This window comes from Gossypium raimondii, chromosome 9 (assembly GCF_025698545.1).
Source record: "Gossypium raimondii isolate GPD5lz chromosome 9, ASM2569854v1, whole genome shotgun sequence".
In the NCBI taxonomy this organism is placed as follows: Eukaryota; Viridiplantae; Streptophyta; class Magnoliopsida; order Malvales; family Malvaceae; genus Gossypium; species Gossypium raimondii.
In genome coordinates this window covers 23,995,461-24,013,463 of record NC_068573.1, presented here as the reverse complement: position 1 = coordinate 24,013,463, position 18,003 = coordinate 23,995,461, and the positions used below count along the sequence as shown (strand labels likewise).

At 33.8% G+C, this 18,003-nt stretch overlaps 1 protein-coding gene across 2 annotated transcripts; it reads right to left on the bottom strand.

The window, feature by feature from the left end:
• Positions 1–703: 703 nt before the first annotated feature.
• On the bottom strand, positions 704–17,164 carry LOC105798633 (probable serine/threonine-protein kinase SIS8). 2 transcript variants are annotated; one of them, XM_012628761.2, is made up of 13 exons: positions 16,163–17,164; positions 14,071–14,508; positions 13,483–13,586; positions 11,847–13,108; positions 11,687–11,727; positions 9,989–10,057; positions 9,300–9,400; positions 8,699–8,777; positions 8,171–8,269; positions 8,016–8,084; positions 7,186–7,235; positions 6,911–7,087; positions 704–1,140 (listed from the first exon to the last, which is right to left on the bottom strand). In XM_012628761.2, exons 1-13 carry the CDS (start codon positions 16,655–16,657, stop codon positions 1,008–1,010), a joined length of 3,117 nt encoding a protein of 1,038 aa, XP_012484215.1. In that variant the 5' UTR covers positions 16,658–17,164; the 3' UTR covers positions 704–1,007. The 2 variants fall into 2 exon arrangements, with proteins under 2 accessions (XP_012484215.1, XP_012484216.1); XM_012628762.2 differs by having other exon boundaries at positions 14,071–14,527; positions 16,163–16,312.
• Positions 17,165–18,003: the final 839 nt, after the last annotated feature.

Genomic DNA, 18,003 nt, shown 5'->3' with positions numbered 1-18,003 from the left:
ACATTCTAGTAACTATTAGTGTAAAATATAACGTTATTAGCCAAGTACCAATAAAAAACATCAAATTGGTTAACAATTTTTAAGTTCAAATACCAGTTAAATTTTAAATAAATAAAAAAACCAAGAACAAGTTATGGTTAAAATATACATTAACCGCTCTTAAAATCTGGTTGACCAAGTGTGGACGTGCATTTCAGATATCAATGTGACCGCAAATTTCTTTAGATACTCCAGTAAAAACAAACATCAAATTCAAGTACAAAAGCTAGTTGATTATTTAAGCTTTGGGTGTCTTAAATTTAACTTGAACTTAAAAAAGGGGAAAAAAATGGCTAGGCTCGAATATTCCCCAACTTTCATTCTATTCCTTCCTATTGGGAATTGCTTGTCAGTAAAAAGAAAAGGTAAAGCCCAAATTTTAAATGAAAAAGGAGCAAAAATGAACCGTATAAATAGCTTACACCCCCAAGAAATGGAGTTTTGAAACAACCATCAAGTAAGCTGCACCATTCTTCAAATTTTGCCGCCATTCAACAGATTCCTATTCCTATTCCATGGTGAAGGTTTAGCTGATTAAATATCTGCAATTTTGACTCCCTTCCCTACCTTCACTCTACACAGTTTATAAATGGGTTAGGTTTGAGTACACTTTATCACCTGGAACCCCCCCCCCCTGTCAACCCAAATCGAGGCAAAACATTGATTACAACAACTTCCACTTTTTTTTCTCCTTTTTACAAACAAATGCACAACATTGAAAATGATTGTTACTGAAGACCCCCAAAAAAATTTTGAAAAAGAAAGCAGCAAAAACAAAAACAGAAAGGAAAATGTGCAAAAAGAATCATATCATCCCAAATTGGAGTATATCCATGTTGTGTAATCTTCAATTATGTGTAATCATATTTTGTCCCAAACATTTCATGACCAACCAACTGCTGGCAAATTGATAAGGCAGCGAGTCACCTTTATCCCGGCTTTCTCCCTGTTAACCCTTCAACAAAACTTCATGGCTGAACCTTCTCATGGCCACCACTTAAAGATGCAGTTGATCTAGCTACTTGTGCACTTGCTATAGGCTTTTGTAGGGGCTTCAAAGCAGCCATAATTTCTGCAAATGTTGGCCTCAGTTTTGGATCTCTACAGTTTTAGAGAACATCAGTCAGTTCTGCCTATTGGTTGTAACACATTTAGATGCATCTACAACTACAACCTATAGATTGCAAGGACCATGACACCATACAGTTCATCTCCATTCAACCTCATCATTCACCCAAGTTTAATAGTAAACATGTTTATATGATTAATCATTTTAAATAACAGTAAACTAGGACCATCAATGAATGGTCAATTAACTTATACTATCCATGGAATGATGAAGGTAGCTATCTGCAAGTGAATAAAATTTTCAGCACAACTTCTACAGGGTTAGCATAACTGTCAGTGTAATGCAAATCAAAAGTAAACAAGAGAGAAACTTCAGACTACCAAATAAAGGTCAGGTTGAGATAACTAAGTGGCAAGATCTGTACAAAGTATAGATGGAAAATACAATTGATGTGGCCCACAATTCCCAAAAATTGTGCTAATTGTTTAGAATTAGCTCAATTCACAAGGGCTCAAAAGATTGGCTTGTAATACCAGCCAGATCACCAACTACACATGCACCAAGATTGTAGTAACAAATCAACTTCTAAAAGTAGGTAGATTTTCAAACTAAAGGACTACCAAAAATTATACAAATTGATAGTCCTTTTAATAGTTTAGCTTTCTTTCAGATACATGGGATTAGATGTCATCACCTGAAGCCACAACATGACAAGGCTTGAATAGGAAATAAAATAAATTTGTATAACCATCTATGTTGGAGGCTCAAATTTTAGTAAGGTCTTCAGGGTATGCAGGCAAATATAGATTAAAGCTTGTTTATAAAGAATCAAATTCAAGTCGGTATATAACTAAAATTAGCTTCAATAAATATATAAGTAAACCTTTTGATAAAATATATATACTAGGGCATTGATTTTCTCTTTTCTTCTTGTAAAGAATGTTATAGAAAGCAATGTAAAAGTAGCTAAGGCAACCTCCAACAGTGGACATATAAATGGTCCAAAGTAAGGAATTTTGACTCCATCAAGGTAGGATTCAGCAGATACGGGCATCAAGTCCACCCAAAATTCATACTTTATACTAATGTAAAAGGGTGTGTTTAATTTGGTCTCCACTAAGTTAGAAGCAAAATAACTTGTAAAATTAACAAACAATAAAACAAGGCAATAACATATCGACATGTTACTTAGTTTTGATTTTGGGGGAAAAAAATTGAGCAACACCAAATAATTCTAATCTTCTCTTTCCTTTCTATCTTTTACTCTTATTTAATCTTATACTCCATTCACTCAAGAAGATGACTCCACCAGATGCTAGAGAACGTAATGCTTACTCTTATCAGTTTTGTGAGACCTAACAGTGAAAGATACTTCTAAACTCCTTGCATCAACCACAAACTAGTATTGCATTTTCTTTAGAACACAAAAAATGCTTTTGAAAATGTAGTCCCCAAGTATTACTTGGAACATGGAAGATCGGAATGGCTCTAACTTTTCCAAATTTCTTACAATTAAAAACGTCGTTACGTTATAGTTATAGATTCTTGGTCATAGATGGTGTACATGATATTAGGCTTAATTCTAGGATAGGATAGGGTTTGATTTGATTTCTTTTATTTATTTCCTATTGTAGACAATGAAATATAACACATTTCGAGGATTTAGATATGCTGTGTTTTACACGCACTAGAAATTCGTTATTGTGTACCTTATTGTTGTGCTTTATGCACCACTTTAAAGGGATTTGGATGGATATCCGTGTATCCAATTACGATTCTATGTTTGGTTAATTGGGGCAACATTTTGAAATGATTTGGTTGTGTATATGATGAATGAATTCATTAATGCTAAATATATGAGCATTTATGGTATGTAATGAATAAATATGTACATGATGTGGTATGAAAGGTTACTATTCATATGCTTGTGATAGAAACATGTTGATATGTTTAATTGTATGATGCCTTTGATTTAATAAAATGTTAGTAGTATGTTAATATGAGTATGTGCTGGCATGCTTTTAATTTTGCAAATTATATATGGTATTATTGGAATTTCATTGAGCACCACTGAGCTTTGAAGAAAGCTCAGCATGCGCATTGTATTCGATGTGCAGGTTACAAGTTTTGGGAGGTGCTTCTTGAAGTCAAACAGTGTCGCTTCTTGAAGTCTCAACTGATCAATTGCTTTTGTAAAGACATTTTGGCCTTTTTAATACCTTTATGTACCTAGGCCTTACAATGCTATTATGGATGTTTTGACATTCCTTGTTGTTTTGGGGCACGTTGACATCGTGGCACTTGATTTTGAAACTATTGGTACTTATGAAAATTAGAAGTATGAATAACTTGCTGGTATTGTTTGGTAATATGTCTAACATGTTTAGGAGTATTTTGAGGCATGATTGCATGGTTTAGAAACTTATTTTCCTGCAGCTCTAGGCTTGTGTCTCAAGACAGGACGAACATGTCTCGAGACAAGATGAGCAAATTTGAGCTAAGCATGTATTTTTGGGTGCATGTCTCAAGACATGGTAGGCAAAGTCTCAAGACATTGCTCATTGTCTCGTGACATTCGAAGTCAAAAGTCAAAGTTAGTTTTAGGAGAATTACATTAATGTTGCATGTTAATCATGTTTAAACTACTTATATGGCCAAATTTTGATTTAATGAGTTTAAGGTCATGGATTTGTATGTTTTGACATGTTTTAGTGTGCTAAACTTGCTGGTATTGTTTGGTAATATGTCTACCATGTTTAGGACTATTTTGAGGCATGATTGCATGGCTTAGAAACTTATTTTTCTACATTTCTGGGCTTGTGTCTCGAGACAGGACGAACATGTCTCACGACAAGATGAGCAAATTTGAGCTAAACATGTATTTTTGGGTGCATGTCTCAAGACATTGCTCATTGTCTCGCGACATTCGAAGTCAAAAGTCAAAGTTAGTTTTAGGAGAGACAAGTCTCAAGACAACAAATCCTGTATCGATACATTAGCCTAGGTATTGACATGGCTCCTAGTTTTCGTATTTTAGGCCCCCAAGTTTTGTTTTAAAGCCTATTTGAGCTCAGATTTCATTTATAACATCTCAACAATGCTTGAATTGTATACTTGCATGTTATTAACTTGTATTTCAATACGTTTGATTATATGGTTGATAGTTCAAGTTGCTTCAGCAGCTAATGTGATACTCGTTATCTGACCGAGCTTCCAAACCGAATAAGGGTGTTACGTTCCAAGCTAGGGAGAAGACACACAAGCTTAATTTTTAATATTTTATTTTATTATTTTAGTTTTATTTCTCTTTATTTTATAATATTTAGTTTTAAAGTTTAAATATATTTTCGGAGAGATAGGATTATTAGTTTCTTAAAGGTTAAGCTAGGGTTAATAATAAAACTTTATTTGCAAGAAAGTTTAGTAACTTTGCTTGTAAGTAAGTCTATTATATATTAGATGTAACAGACTTACTGCAACAACTGATACATGCACGGATGGGGTGAAATTTATAAAATTCCATTCATCGAAATTGTCAATTTTCAAGTTTAAAAAATCAACCGACTTGCGATGACTTTTTGGATAGGATCCAAACATTTCTAGGTTAAGATGTCTTATAGCATTCGAAGATCTCTCTCTTAACTTCAAAACGCACTTTGAATCACTCGATTTCGAGTTCAGAAGTTCAAATTATGACCATTTTAGTAAAAATTGCGAGAGCAAAATTTCAAGACGGGAATATTATGAAAATTATGAGTTTCAAACTTTTAATTCGAGTGTAAATCATATTGGATTCGATTTTTAAGCTTACTTTTTATTATATATGAGCTCAATATTGTATTTATTAGGTTTTATTATTTTATTATTTATTCCAAATTTTGGATTTTTTTAAAGTATTTTATGTTTTAGTCAATAAGAAAGTTTAGTTTAAAACTAGTTCTTTATTTAGATTAATTAAAATTTCACTATACTTGAAAATTTTATTTGGATGTACTTAGCTAACCTATAAGCCTTTTCATTGTTCATTAGATACACCATTGTTTTTGTTCATTAATAAAATTTCCAACTCTAGAAGTTAGTTTCTTTGTGCAAGATTGCATTCTTATGATTTTAAAATCAATTTTCTTCTCGATCTTCTTCAAAGAGCCGTAGAAATTCATTCTTCATCCTTCAATTTGCCAAAGATTATTTCTTGGAAGGTTGATTAGAACTATTAATTGAGGTTGTTAGAATTTATATCTCAAAGGTTTCAATTGAATATTTATCCATCATATCCATCAATTTATTCTATCCATCTTCCACTTCTTATTCTATCGTTTATTTATTATTTTAATTATTTATTATTTATTCTTAAATTTTTTATTTTAGTTATTTTCTTTGTTTTTCTTGTTTTCCTAAATCTAATTGGTTTTTTTCTTCAGGTCAGATCTAGATCTTTCTTTCTCGCGTCTAACAATTTGAATACGATCTTCTTCCGCTTGCTCCCTTATCAACAACTTTTCTAATTATTATCTTTGAATTAGTAAAGAAATCTCGAGGTTTTCTATAACCCTATGTTTTCTGAAGTTCCAACTTTTCTAACTCGTTGTACAAACCTATTTATTTAATTAGGGTTGGTTTAGAGAACCTATTTATTTAATTAGGGTTGTTTTCTTCTCTAAACCACATCAAGGGCAATGTGAGGAAACAAGTAGTTAGGAGATATTTTAGGACAATAGTTATAATTTTAGGAGTTTAATTCTCTGGTTTATTCTCTTATTTCTTTCTTGACTTCTTGTATTCATTTAATAATATTGTTAGAGGGAAACTAATCTTTGTATATATATAGGAACACTATTGCTGATTAAAACATCATAAATTTTACCTCAAATGATAGTTACTAGCATATAAACCTAGGGGATACCATGGAACCCACAGATTGATTGCATTTTGCATTGACGAAATCTATCCATTGACCACTGAAAAGTGTCAAACAAAACTATCAAACTTCTACAGAATTTTTTTACAGCAAAACTTCATAAAAGAATCTGATAAATTCTAACATATGGAGGGAGAACAAATTATTCCAATCTCTCTACACATTTTTCTTTCTTCTAGTATCTCTCCCTTCTCAAAATCTGAGAAAATAAATAATTCCATGTCTATTTATACAGGTCTAACAACTGCAATAGAAATCTATTTGGATAGTAACATTTCTTGGTGAATAACCAAGAGCTGCAACTCTTAATTTATAATTAAGAGACAAAACTCTTATTAAAGACATCACCTTTCATTTAGGAAAGGTTATTTTGAAAATGTTTCGACAAATTCATACACTCTTTAGTTGTAAATTGCTTGCAATTAAGGAATGCATGTTTTTGGCACATGCATAGGCATGTGACAAAGGTCTTAATGAACCTTTGAAGATTTAAAGAGCAGAATCCAGGTATAAGGGACTCAAAATGACTATAAAGATAAAACCACGGAAGTGTCAGCTAAACTAATGAAAAAATTCAAAGAAATAATCGGTCAGCCCAAATAACAGGTTCAGCGAACAAGCAATAGAAAATAGTTTGAAGCAACAATGTTTAAAAATATAGACCAAGTCAAAACATGAGCATCTAGAGCGTCCTTTTAATCTGCCCATTAACAAATGGAACTATAGCTACTATGGAATATAAATAGCATGTCAAATCTAGGTTTAAGATATTGCATATGGTACTGTGCAACTATATGAACATGAGCTTATTGGACTTGGATGCATTAAATCACAATATTTAATCAAAGACCAAAAGTTAAAGGCAGTAATAAAAATATACTCACGTCTGCCAACACCTTCTAATAATTTCTGCAATAGTAGGATCCATGTCATCAGGAATGTCAAGTCGACGATGCTGAAATCCTACTGCACCAACAACTTGCATTGGATTCATCCCTCCCCATGGTTGTCGTAATGTAGAGAGCTCCCATAAGATAACTCCGAAGCTATATACATCAGACCTGCATGTTGACCATATTTTATATGACCGCTAAATGATTATAGGATGTTGATGAAAACAAAAATGTAAAATAATAGAGTGGGAAAAGAAAAAGCCTACTTCTCATTTGAAGGTTCATTTCGTAGTACTTCTGGAGCCATCCACTCAGCCTGGGTTAAATTCAAAGGTTGTGGTACAATTAAAAGTTGACATTGGCAAACAATGAAAAAACACGGGTGATGTGCAGAGCATAATTGATGACATTAAAATCATTCTTTGTTCCAAATATCAAACAAGCAGACCCATTCTAATATAAAGAATAAAACAAGAAGAAACTAAGCTACCAATAATATAACAGTTGCAACTTGCACCAGGATAACTTTCAGGATTACCCATAAATGGAACTTTTCCCCCCTCATGTACAAGTCTATTGTACTCTTATAACACTTGGTTATGCCATGGCATAAAAACCTTCCATCAATAATTCCACTATTTCAAAAGGCATGTAGTTCTTCTAATTGTTTAATATTATTCAATTTGTTATCCTTTCATTTTACATCTAGTTATATTTAAGTAGCTCTATAGCTCGTTTATTGCAACATTATGAGATAAGAAAATAGCTAGGTGAGGATCTCAAACTGTGACATATGCAGAATTCCTTCACCCCCTAATTATTTATTTTTTCTAAATGTTATTCGGTCAACAGAAATTTTGAAGGAAAAATAGAATAGGGACAATAAGAAATGAGATTCCAAATTCTTCAAATAGTTTGTATTTAAGGATATATTGGTTCAATCCCACCCACACACCCACCCCTAGCCTTGCCACTCTCTCAAATTGATTTCCTTTGTCATTGGTTCAAAATGATCAGCTATATATAACAGAAAATAAATGAATACATATAAAGTATCCATACAAAAGAAAGGAGCAAACAAGTTGTTTGGCATTACCGTCCCTGCAGTTGACCTCGATGATAGATATGTGCTGTGCTTTATCCGTGATAAACCGAAATCACAAACCTAAATCAAATTTCATGCCTGGTTCAGTTAATCATAAAAGAAGTTTCTAACGGGATCAGCAACAGCAAAGAAGAGAAGAAGACAACCTTTACAACCCAATTTTTATCAACTAAAAGATTTGGGGTCTTCAAATCACGGTGTACTATCATCGGAGTGCAATTGTGCAGGTAATTCATTCCCCGAGCCTGAAAGTTCAAGTATCCAAAAGAGAAAGATACCCAGAAAAGCCATCAAATGAACTTTAAGCAAACCAGATAAATAAAATATAAGACAAAAGTAACATAATCATTCTGTGTGTGCATGTATGTGTCTCTATACATATAAGCACGGTTGTTTGTAAAACATTAAACTTCATATTAATCAGATATATTTTGAAAATATGATGACCTTACATATTAAATAACTTTAAATTATATGCATTTTATTAGTTTCAGTTATTTGTGTATATGCAATTCAATGTGCAACAAATAATTATTATTCAAAAATAGATAAAAAGAAGAATGCAATTATATGTTTAATATATAAGTATCGTTTAAAAATAAAATGGAAAAACAAAATTCGCCACATTGCATATGACATAAGATATTAATAATAATAAAATAACAGAACCATACAGCATCAAGTGCCATTCTCAAACGCCTCCGCTCATCTAATTGATTGTTTGGCCGGTGGAGTAACCTATACAAACTACCTCTGCAAATAAGCAAGATGCAAAAATGCTTAGACAGAATATATCTATCAAAGAGAATAAATGAATTGCTAAGCCTCAGCAACTAAGAAATAAGAAAGAAAAATAAAAGATTCAAAAACCAAAAGAACAAGAACAAAAGAAACCAACAATTCCAAGATGAGCAAGTTCAGAATAAAGAATCATGCCTCGAACAGCAGTTTATTCATTAGGGTAAAATTCAGCTTATGGTAATTTCAGCTTTTAGCCCTCTTCTTCTTTTTCTCACAATTCAATTGCTAACAAAATACTGGCACATGACTCAATGATGAGGATTTATGGAATAGCTTTACTTGCAAGTTAAAGCATCTTTTCCCTTAAGCTACTCAGAGAATAACTAGTTCTCATAATCTATGTTAGAAAGTCACCACAAGAAGTTATTCAAAAGTACCATGTTGTAGTATACAATGAGAAGTAAAATCAGACCGTTTTCTCAAAATGGAAATGAAATTCCTATAAAATTATGATAAGAAATAGTGACAACATACCTATGAAGAAATTCTGTTACAATTGAAAGGTTTGGAGGACGAGTTACAGCTCCCATGAAAAGAACAACATTGGGATGTCTTAACTTTTTCATGATTAGGACCTGCAAAGTTGGTTAAAAGTGGAAAACAAAGGATTTAGTTCCTCAAGAAAACAGGCAATAACTTTTGGGGTTTCCTTGGGTTCAACCAGTCTGGTAAGTGGTATGGACCTTGAACTTTGAAAATCAGAACCATTCATTAAGCCTACTTTTTGTACAGTTTTCCTAAATGAAATGGAATGGTAGTCAAGAATCAGTAAAATAAATTTCTTCTATTATACATGATAAAATTTTATTTTATCGGGCTAAGCTGCTGGAGTTTTTGCATGCTTTAGCAGGCTTAAAATTTCTTTTCTTGCACCCAGCATAATACTTCTAAAAGTGGTGCACTGAGATATCAGAACATGAAGTGAGATAATGAGCTGGCAAGGCTTCTCGGCCCTTGGACAACTCTAGCCATAACGGCCACCAGTGAAGTATAGATAGACATAAAGTGGGGCAATATTGACTCAATTTAGGTATCAAAGATGGTCCGAAGTTGCATGGTAATCAGTAACTGAAGGTTAACATTAAAAACAAGCCAAATTAGGCTTTGGCATAGGGTAAGTAGAAGTAAACAATAGCAACAGGATAGATAGGAAAGGCCAATACCTCGCTTTTAAACTCTTCAAGTAATTCCCCAGAGATGTCTTGATCCAGGAACTTCTTCACAGCAACTTCCTACGAAATCGAAGAGTGAGAAAATTGTTAATATTCTCCTTCAAAACAGGGCAACATAAGATAGAAAATTTTACCCAGTGCAAGGGTTAGGCAACAAATGATTTCATTCAAAAGGCGGGAAAGAAACCACTCATGCTACAACATTGATTGACAATCAAATTGACATCGTGTATAAACAAGCTAACCTTTGTGAATGAAAGAAATCATAGTTAACAAATATGGAATGCATTATCTGGCAATGCCAGTTAAATAAGATAGAAAAGAAACATGAAATATCATAGTTGCGGTAGCCTATCCAAAATTTATTTAGATATATAAATGAAACAGAACCGGGAGTCAAAATTTGTTTGGGAACTGGTAATTTTCAGTAGTGCAATATCCGATCTAAAACCAACTCGTAATCAGTAAAGAAGCTAAACAAGAAAATAAGATCAGAGGAAAATTATAAAAAGATGAGGGCTAACAACAATTAACACTCCATGTGGAAGCCCAACACTACAACTCAAAGGAAATGGCCCTAGCATGTGGATGATAAATAAGAACAAACAACTCGGCCTTAATATTTTGAAGCTATCAACCAAAAACCAATTAGCAACATGCAGAAAGGCCAACCTCAATACAAGCCCCATAATGAACTCTAAACTTAAAACCGAGAGATATCACACTTTTCACTTCACATGTGTTAAATAGACTGAACATGCAATGCTTAATTGGACCAAACTCAATTTAATTTTCTTTGTCTGAGTTCTGTTACCACTCTCCAAATAAGGCAGGGAATAGATCAAAGCAAATTTACTCTACTTAGAATTGTTACCGTGAAATATAATGACATTCCAACTAGGTATCTATCAAATTGACAACGCTGAACTTTGAACAAAACGAGGACCACAAACAGGCCCAAAAATGTGTTCACACAAGCATAAAACCATCAAGAGGTTCTGTTTCAGCTGAATCTTTAAAATGATATTATATGGTGGCCATCATATCCCCAATCTTGGTCCTGAAGAAAATTTGATTGCATTACTTAATCTCCAAGTCAAAAGTTAAAATGGGTTTGAAATTGTAAGATCCATATATCTTAAGATATACATTACTCTTTTACCAACTAACACAAAGCTCATTTAAGAAAGAGAATACATGGAAGTTTGAGGAAGTAAACTTCGCAAATCAGTGTTTCCCATATTTATTTCTACTAATAATAAGTAAAAATCACAACAATTAGCCAAAGGATCTTGTGAAGCCTGACAGATTGGTTACCGAACACATGATACAAGGAAAAAGACTTAAGATTCAACTTCTATATGCTCTTCAAATAATATCTTCCACTATACTCATTTTTTATGCAAGTTTTTCTTAAAATCCCATTGTCTTCAGGCCAATCTTTTCAATGAAGTCTCCTGTATTCTTTTAAGCCACATTAGCAGCTTATATTTTGTAGCTGATAGCCTTACACCCAAAAAGATTATTGCAAATCATCCAAGTTGACTTACCAGCCAATAAGCATGATAGAAAATCATCCATTCTATATGATAGTAGAAAATTCTTAATGCTTCTCAATGACAGCAAAAATTAAAATATTTAGACCCAGAGAGGCCATTAGACATAAAAACTAAGCAGGAGAAAACTCACAGTCCCATGCCAGTCTCCACGATAAACCTCACCATATGATCCTGCAACAGAAAAGATGCACCAAAATAAAGATAATAGATCACATTAACTGAAAACAACTGCAATCAAAATATCTACCCAAGAAAAAGCATGGATATATAGGAATTGAATTGGTCAATACCAAGTCCAATACGCTCGCCCAAGGTGATATCTTCCCATGGAATCTCACAATCTGCAATATCTTCAAGTGCAACATCCGACTTTGAACTATCATTACCAGCTGATTTATCAGATATTCTCTCACCTTCAGAATTGACCCCCAAAGCATCATGCTCCCTTTCACCACTACCTCGTGGCTCACTGCCAGCTGAGTCAGCAACTACATCATTAAGCTCATTTTGCTTAGACACCGCTGCACTAGTTGCCACCATAGCAGCAGCAGCAGTAGCAGCAGCTGCTACAGGAAGTTCAACATTTGAATCAGTGCAAGACTTTGATGCAGCAACTACCATTGAAGATGCAACAACAGCAGCCGCTGCTGCCGCTGCTGCAGCAACTGGAACATTTCTGGAATATTGAATGGGAACTGCATCAACTTGTGATGACACGGGAGGTCCAATGGCTTCCCTGGTATCCACTGGATAAGTGATCCTTAGGCCTTCCCCATGTATAAGATGCTCAGGTTGGTTATGAGGAGAGCTTGCTTTAGCATATACTTTGCGATGGGGTAGAGGAGGCAAGCAATGAGAAGGTCCAAAATCATCTTGATTCTTAGATTCACGAAGCCCAGTGCTCTGTCTGTTTTCATCCTTAGTCTCAGCTGACAACCTGACTTCAACAGTCGATCTATCTAACTGCTCGGAATAAATCTCAGTAAATAAGTTAGGAGGAGCAACAACACCACTCTCAAGCAATACATCATGAAGCTTTTGAGCTAATTGTGGATTCTCCTTGGCAGCGTCAATCATATACTGTGAGACATCTTTCACCTTCATCCGACGCACGGCAGGAGAGCTAATACCTTCTGTCCAGGAAGGAGATCTCGCATGTGCATAAGGATAACTAGGTCTGTTTGGAAGTTCTCGAACAAGCACCTTCTCCATGTTGTAAGGGACTTTCAGGTCTTCTATGGGTTCCTTGGATTGCTCCAGTTTTGTAGTTGCCCCAGATAAATCTACAAAAGCATTAAAATCACCTCTTTCATCAGATTGGTTTCCTCCAGCAGCAAAATTTTTTAACCTGGATCTCCTCTCCATTGTCCCAAATTCAGAATTATCTTCGATAGAACTCCCAACCCCACTACTAGAAGAGGCCATATGAGATGAATCAATGTCTCTAGACAAAGGACTGGAAAAGAAAGAATCATCATATTCCACATGAGATCCAGCTACATCAGAAGGAATAAGTGTGCCAGGATCAGCCATTAGGTCAACAATGTATTCCCTGAAAAACATATGAACCCCTTTGATAAATAGTTGAGTTTTTGCAACCTATTTCAACAATTTTCAAACCTAGAAGCACTTCTAGCCTACAGAAAATCTAGTCAACCAACTTTTGAATAAAAATGCAAGAACCACAATGCAAATCCAGAAATAGACATACATATATATATGAAAAATATAGACGTCTGTATAGAAGGTAGTACAGAACATAATCAAACAAAAGAAATACATTGAATCAAATTAAATCATCTACAGTTGCCTACATAAGAAATGGTAAAATATGTTCTACTGCCGAACAAAAAGAACCTAAACAATTCTATTATGACTTACTTGTAAGGTAAAAAAAATAAAAATAGAAATCATAATAGAAATCACCTTCCATCATCAATCTTTACAAAATTTATTGCTACATCGTCAGAACCTGTGTATCGCTGACCCTTCACCAACCGGCAAGGAATGCCAGCACTGTCAGCCAAAACCTAGGCAACCACAAAGAAACAACCATTACTTACAGAGATCATCACAATCACGCCATAAACCAAACTACTTAAAAAGGTGTCCTTCCTAAAGGCAAGTATGCAAGAGGTGGGTGCTCATTGTACATGACTTAAAACAATAAGCAACATGAATGGGACAAGTTTTGTGGGTGGGAAAAAAGCAACAATGAAGAGCATCAAACTAACCAAAAATATCTAAAGCGCATGCTGGAGAATGATATGCTTAGAGGGCCATTTTGAAATCATTAACTGCTTCCACTTCTCCTCACAATCATAGTTATTTGTACTGGAAATATCTAATAAACTATCAACATCACTGAACTAATTGTCAATTCCAACGACATGGCATTGGTTGTATGGAATTATTTTTTTAATTGTTCTTGTAAATCTTGAGAAATCCAGTTGGCACTTGGCAGGCTAACACCTGAATAGAAAGAAAAGAAAAATAAACAAATGGGGCAAATACCTTGAATAACAATGCACGATGACGAGCCAACCCAATTGTTAAAGAGCCAAGAGGCAAAACCATGCTGCCCAGGGTAGCTTTTAAACTGTAACTAAGACTTCTCCAGGCTCGTGACATATTGTCTGGATCCGCAACAGGTCCACCCATATAATCAGAAACTAGAACTGCAAGTTTTTGCACCAGATTGCTGCTTACAAAAGCCAAAGGTTCTGATCTTAACTTTGCAGTCATCGCTAGTGCTTTTCGTTCAAGTTTCAACAAATTTGCATCAAAAGCCCTATTGACCAAAACTGCTTCCTGAGAGACATTGTCCGACACCAACTTCCCTTGCAGAACAAGAAGTGAAGGCATTCTTTCTGAAGTGGATTCAGTTAGAATTCCATACAGGTCATAAAAGCCATCCAGGATCTTGTCATCATAATCAAGGGAATTATAATTCTGTGAAGCACGGACAAATCTACGATATGAGCTGGGTTAGCAAGGAATAAACATATAGCAAATAAACCCCAGAAAGCTAACTTGGAAGTGGGAAGGAATCTAGCAATCAAAAGTAGATATTCAGAAAATCCAAAATGATACATTAGCAAATTTAGCCATAACTTCTTTTTTCTTAAACATGGAGAATCTAATAATCCAATGTTCAACTAGTTTTTTTTTTAACACTCAATAAAATTCTAACGATTCAGAAAAGCAATTAAACCACTTCTGACTTTTGGAGTTATAGATGACCTTTGTATATAAGTTAAAACCATAATTACCGAGAATCACTTAAAATATTTAGCGCCATGAATATCTTATTTATATGACATCAAAAATCAAATTTTGGAGTACACCACAAGTTCACTAAAATATGACCTGGAATAATCTAACAACAGTTGATAAAATCTTCCTTGATTTAAAAGATTAATCCAAATCTAATTGAATTTGAATCCTAAAAAATAAAATTAAAAAAAATCAACAGCTTGAACCAAACCCCCAAAAATATCAAATTCAAAATTCCAAACCCAAGATTACCTAAATCTAAAGCAACTCGAAAACAGAAAGACCGAGATTTGATTCAACCCTCTAATTGCTCGACTTGCACATTTAATTTCTTGGAAGAATAACAAAATAAGCAAAGTTCATGAGTTCAGTGTAAACCATAAACCAGACTATTACAGTGAAAGTCTCAAAACATATGCTTTTCTCAATGGATTGAAAGGATCCATGAGCTTACAAATATAATTTAGTATGTCCATTCAACTAAGAAGCAGCAATGAAAAATTTACAAAAGAGCTTTATCTAAAAGACCAACTTCAGTTTATGACTATGTTAGCTGAAGATAAGAAATAAATGGACTATGGACTTTACACTTAAAAGAACAGAATGTCAGACAATGATTTAAATAAACCTCGAGGCTAGATCTAAAGGGGATAAATTCAAGTCCAATAAGATTAAACAACAGACAAGAAATAAACAACTAGCCAAAATGAAAAACCCTCATACTAATTCCTCAAAAAAAGCCATCAAAATCGAAGATTATGAAACTAGATGTCCCTAGACTTTTGCCAGCATATACCTAGTTTCAATGTAAGCCTTCTACCAACATTTTACCAACTCTAGCAAAAGGTTGTCATCAGTGACTTGAGCAACAATACTGCCTTTCTATTGGGAAGATGATAAATGTAAAGCAGCACTAATAGGGAATTTGGAAACTTTGCTTAAGCTTTGATGATGCTATTTATAATCATATTTCTTAGTGGAATGAAAAAATGAAAAGGATCACGACTCACAATCACCACAAGCGCAAGGCAGACCCCTCCTCAGAACATTATTGGATTTGGTTTTGAAAGTATTTCTCCCCTTAAAGCATAAATTACCTTCATGCCAGAAATTCATATGCCAAACTTTTCCAATTTACGAAATAAAGTTTACATGCAGTTCAAGATGAAACAGAAAAGAAATATAAATAAATTAAGGAGAAAAGATAATATACATTTCATGCAATGCAAAACAGTTGGCTAAAGCTAAACCTATAGTATATACTTGGATAAATTGCTTAAACTCAACCGAGATAATTAGATTAAAGTGGGGAATGAAGAGGGAAACATACCCAATATCTATATGCAATAACTTCAGCTGGGGTATTCTCTGGAGCACAAGAGCCTAAACTAATTTGCTTAACAGCTTCAATCTGAGTTGCCTCAGGATCCTCTCTGGCACTCAACTCCAAAGCCAATTGTATCTGATATTCCTCTTCTACATCAGGATCCCTTGAGTTACTAGACCCTGAATCACGCCTTACTGCATCCAAAGCAGCCTCTAAAGCACTAGTAGTAGCTAAATCAGCAGGTTCCATAGTTTCCTCCCTCTTCACATTTGAAGAAGATGGTGGACTGGGACTTTTTCTATTAGCAACTGAATTTAACCAATTGGAAAGAACAGATAATGGTTTATTGTTGTCAGGACTATGATGAGGCCTTGACTGTAAAGGCCTATCACTAGATGATGATACATCACTGGACTTGTTACTCTTCGATGAAGTTGACCCTTGTACATCTTCCGATTGATTAGACATCATATGCAGTTTCTTGAGGAAGTTCTTCATATTATTTCACTAAGATATAGCAGCCAATGCTAAAGAAATAAAAATCTGGCCATAAACATCTCCATTGTCTTGGACCAAGCATGAAATCTAAAGTTTAAACTAGTCCAAAAACAAATTTAAGAACCCCTTTTTCTTAAAAACCCAATTACCTTCTACCTCTCGAGATTTCCCAAAAAATCAACCCATCAAATCCAAAATCCAAAACCACCATAATCACAAAACAACCAAGCAAAGTTAGTCAAATATCAGAAAGGCCCAGATACTTCAGTTCAAAGAAAACACCCCCACTTTCCTCATACAAAGAAATCCACCAAAAAAAAAGGGAAAAAGAGTTTAACAGCATACAAAGAAGCAAACAGTTTCTTTCAACTTCAACAACTAAATAAAAAACAACAAAAAATTCCAATACCCAGATTAAGAAAAAGAATGGATCTTCCTTTTTCGGATATAGATAGTAGAGAAGAAAGCATAGAAAAGGGGAGTAGTTTGGAAAATATATATATTTAAAAACAACAAGTGAAGGTAAACACTAAACAGAGGGTAGAGAGAGAGAGAGAGAGAGAGAGAAGGAGCAAAGGACTAACAAGTGGGATTGTAGGACCCCTCGGAAAACAACAACAAACTCTGACCCACTTGATTTATAGAGGCAAAGGCCAACAAGGATTTTCGATGTCCCAAATGAAAAAGGAAAAAAAGTTTTCCAGTTTTTGGTGGCAAAAATACTTTCTTTTTATTTCTTTTGTTTCTTTCTTTCTCTCTCTCTCTATATTCTTGTCGTCCCCAAACTCTGCTTACAACTTGGAAGGTGGTGGCATGATGAGTTGGAAATTTGAGGTTAATGGAATCATATTTAACCATGAACTTCATTTCAATGACTTGCTGATGCTTTTTTTCTTTTCTTTGTGGTGATTAATTATTTGTTACTTTAATTTTGTAAAAAAATTATTTTAGTTTTCATTTAATATTTTTATTTTTTAATCTTTTAAACTTACCTTGATTATCCGATCATTCTAAAATAGATGAAAAAGTTATTAACTTTTGACACATCAACAATTAATTAATTTTAAAATTTTAAAATTATTCTTTTGTAATTTTTATTTTTATTTTTAAAATTTAAAGAATTCATAAATTATTAACGTGGCATCAAGTGGTAATTCATGTGTATACAGTCAACAAAATTAACAAACATTATTATTTTCATCTATTTTGAGTGATTTAACAAACAGAGCAAATTTAAAGGATTAAAAATGATAAAAAAATTAAATAAAGGACTAAAATAATTTTTTTATAAAATTAGAGGATTAAAAAAGTTATTATACTTTTTCTTTTTAGCTTTTAATTATATT

Bases quoted from the DNA above. Each gene is read 5' to 3' on its own strand.
- LOC105798633 (XM_012628761.2), bottom strand. From the start codon at position 16,657: ATGAAGAACTTCCTCAAGAAACTGCATATGATGTCTAATCAATCGGAA. The intron at 9,401-9,988 runs GTATTGGCCTTT...CCAACTTTGCAG, and splicing joins TTGAAGAGTTTAAAAGCGAG to GTCCTAATCATGAAAAAGTT. The intron at 7,236-8,015 runs GTAATGCCAAAC...AATTTAACCCAG, and splicing joins CGAGGTCAACTGCAGGGACG to GCTGAGTGGATGGCTCCAGA.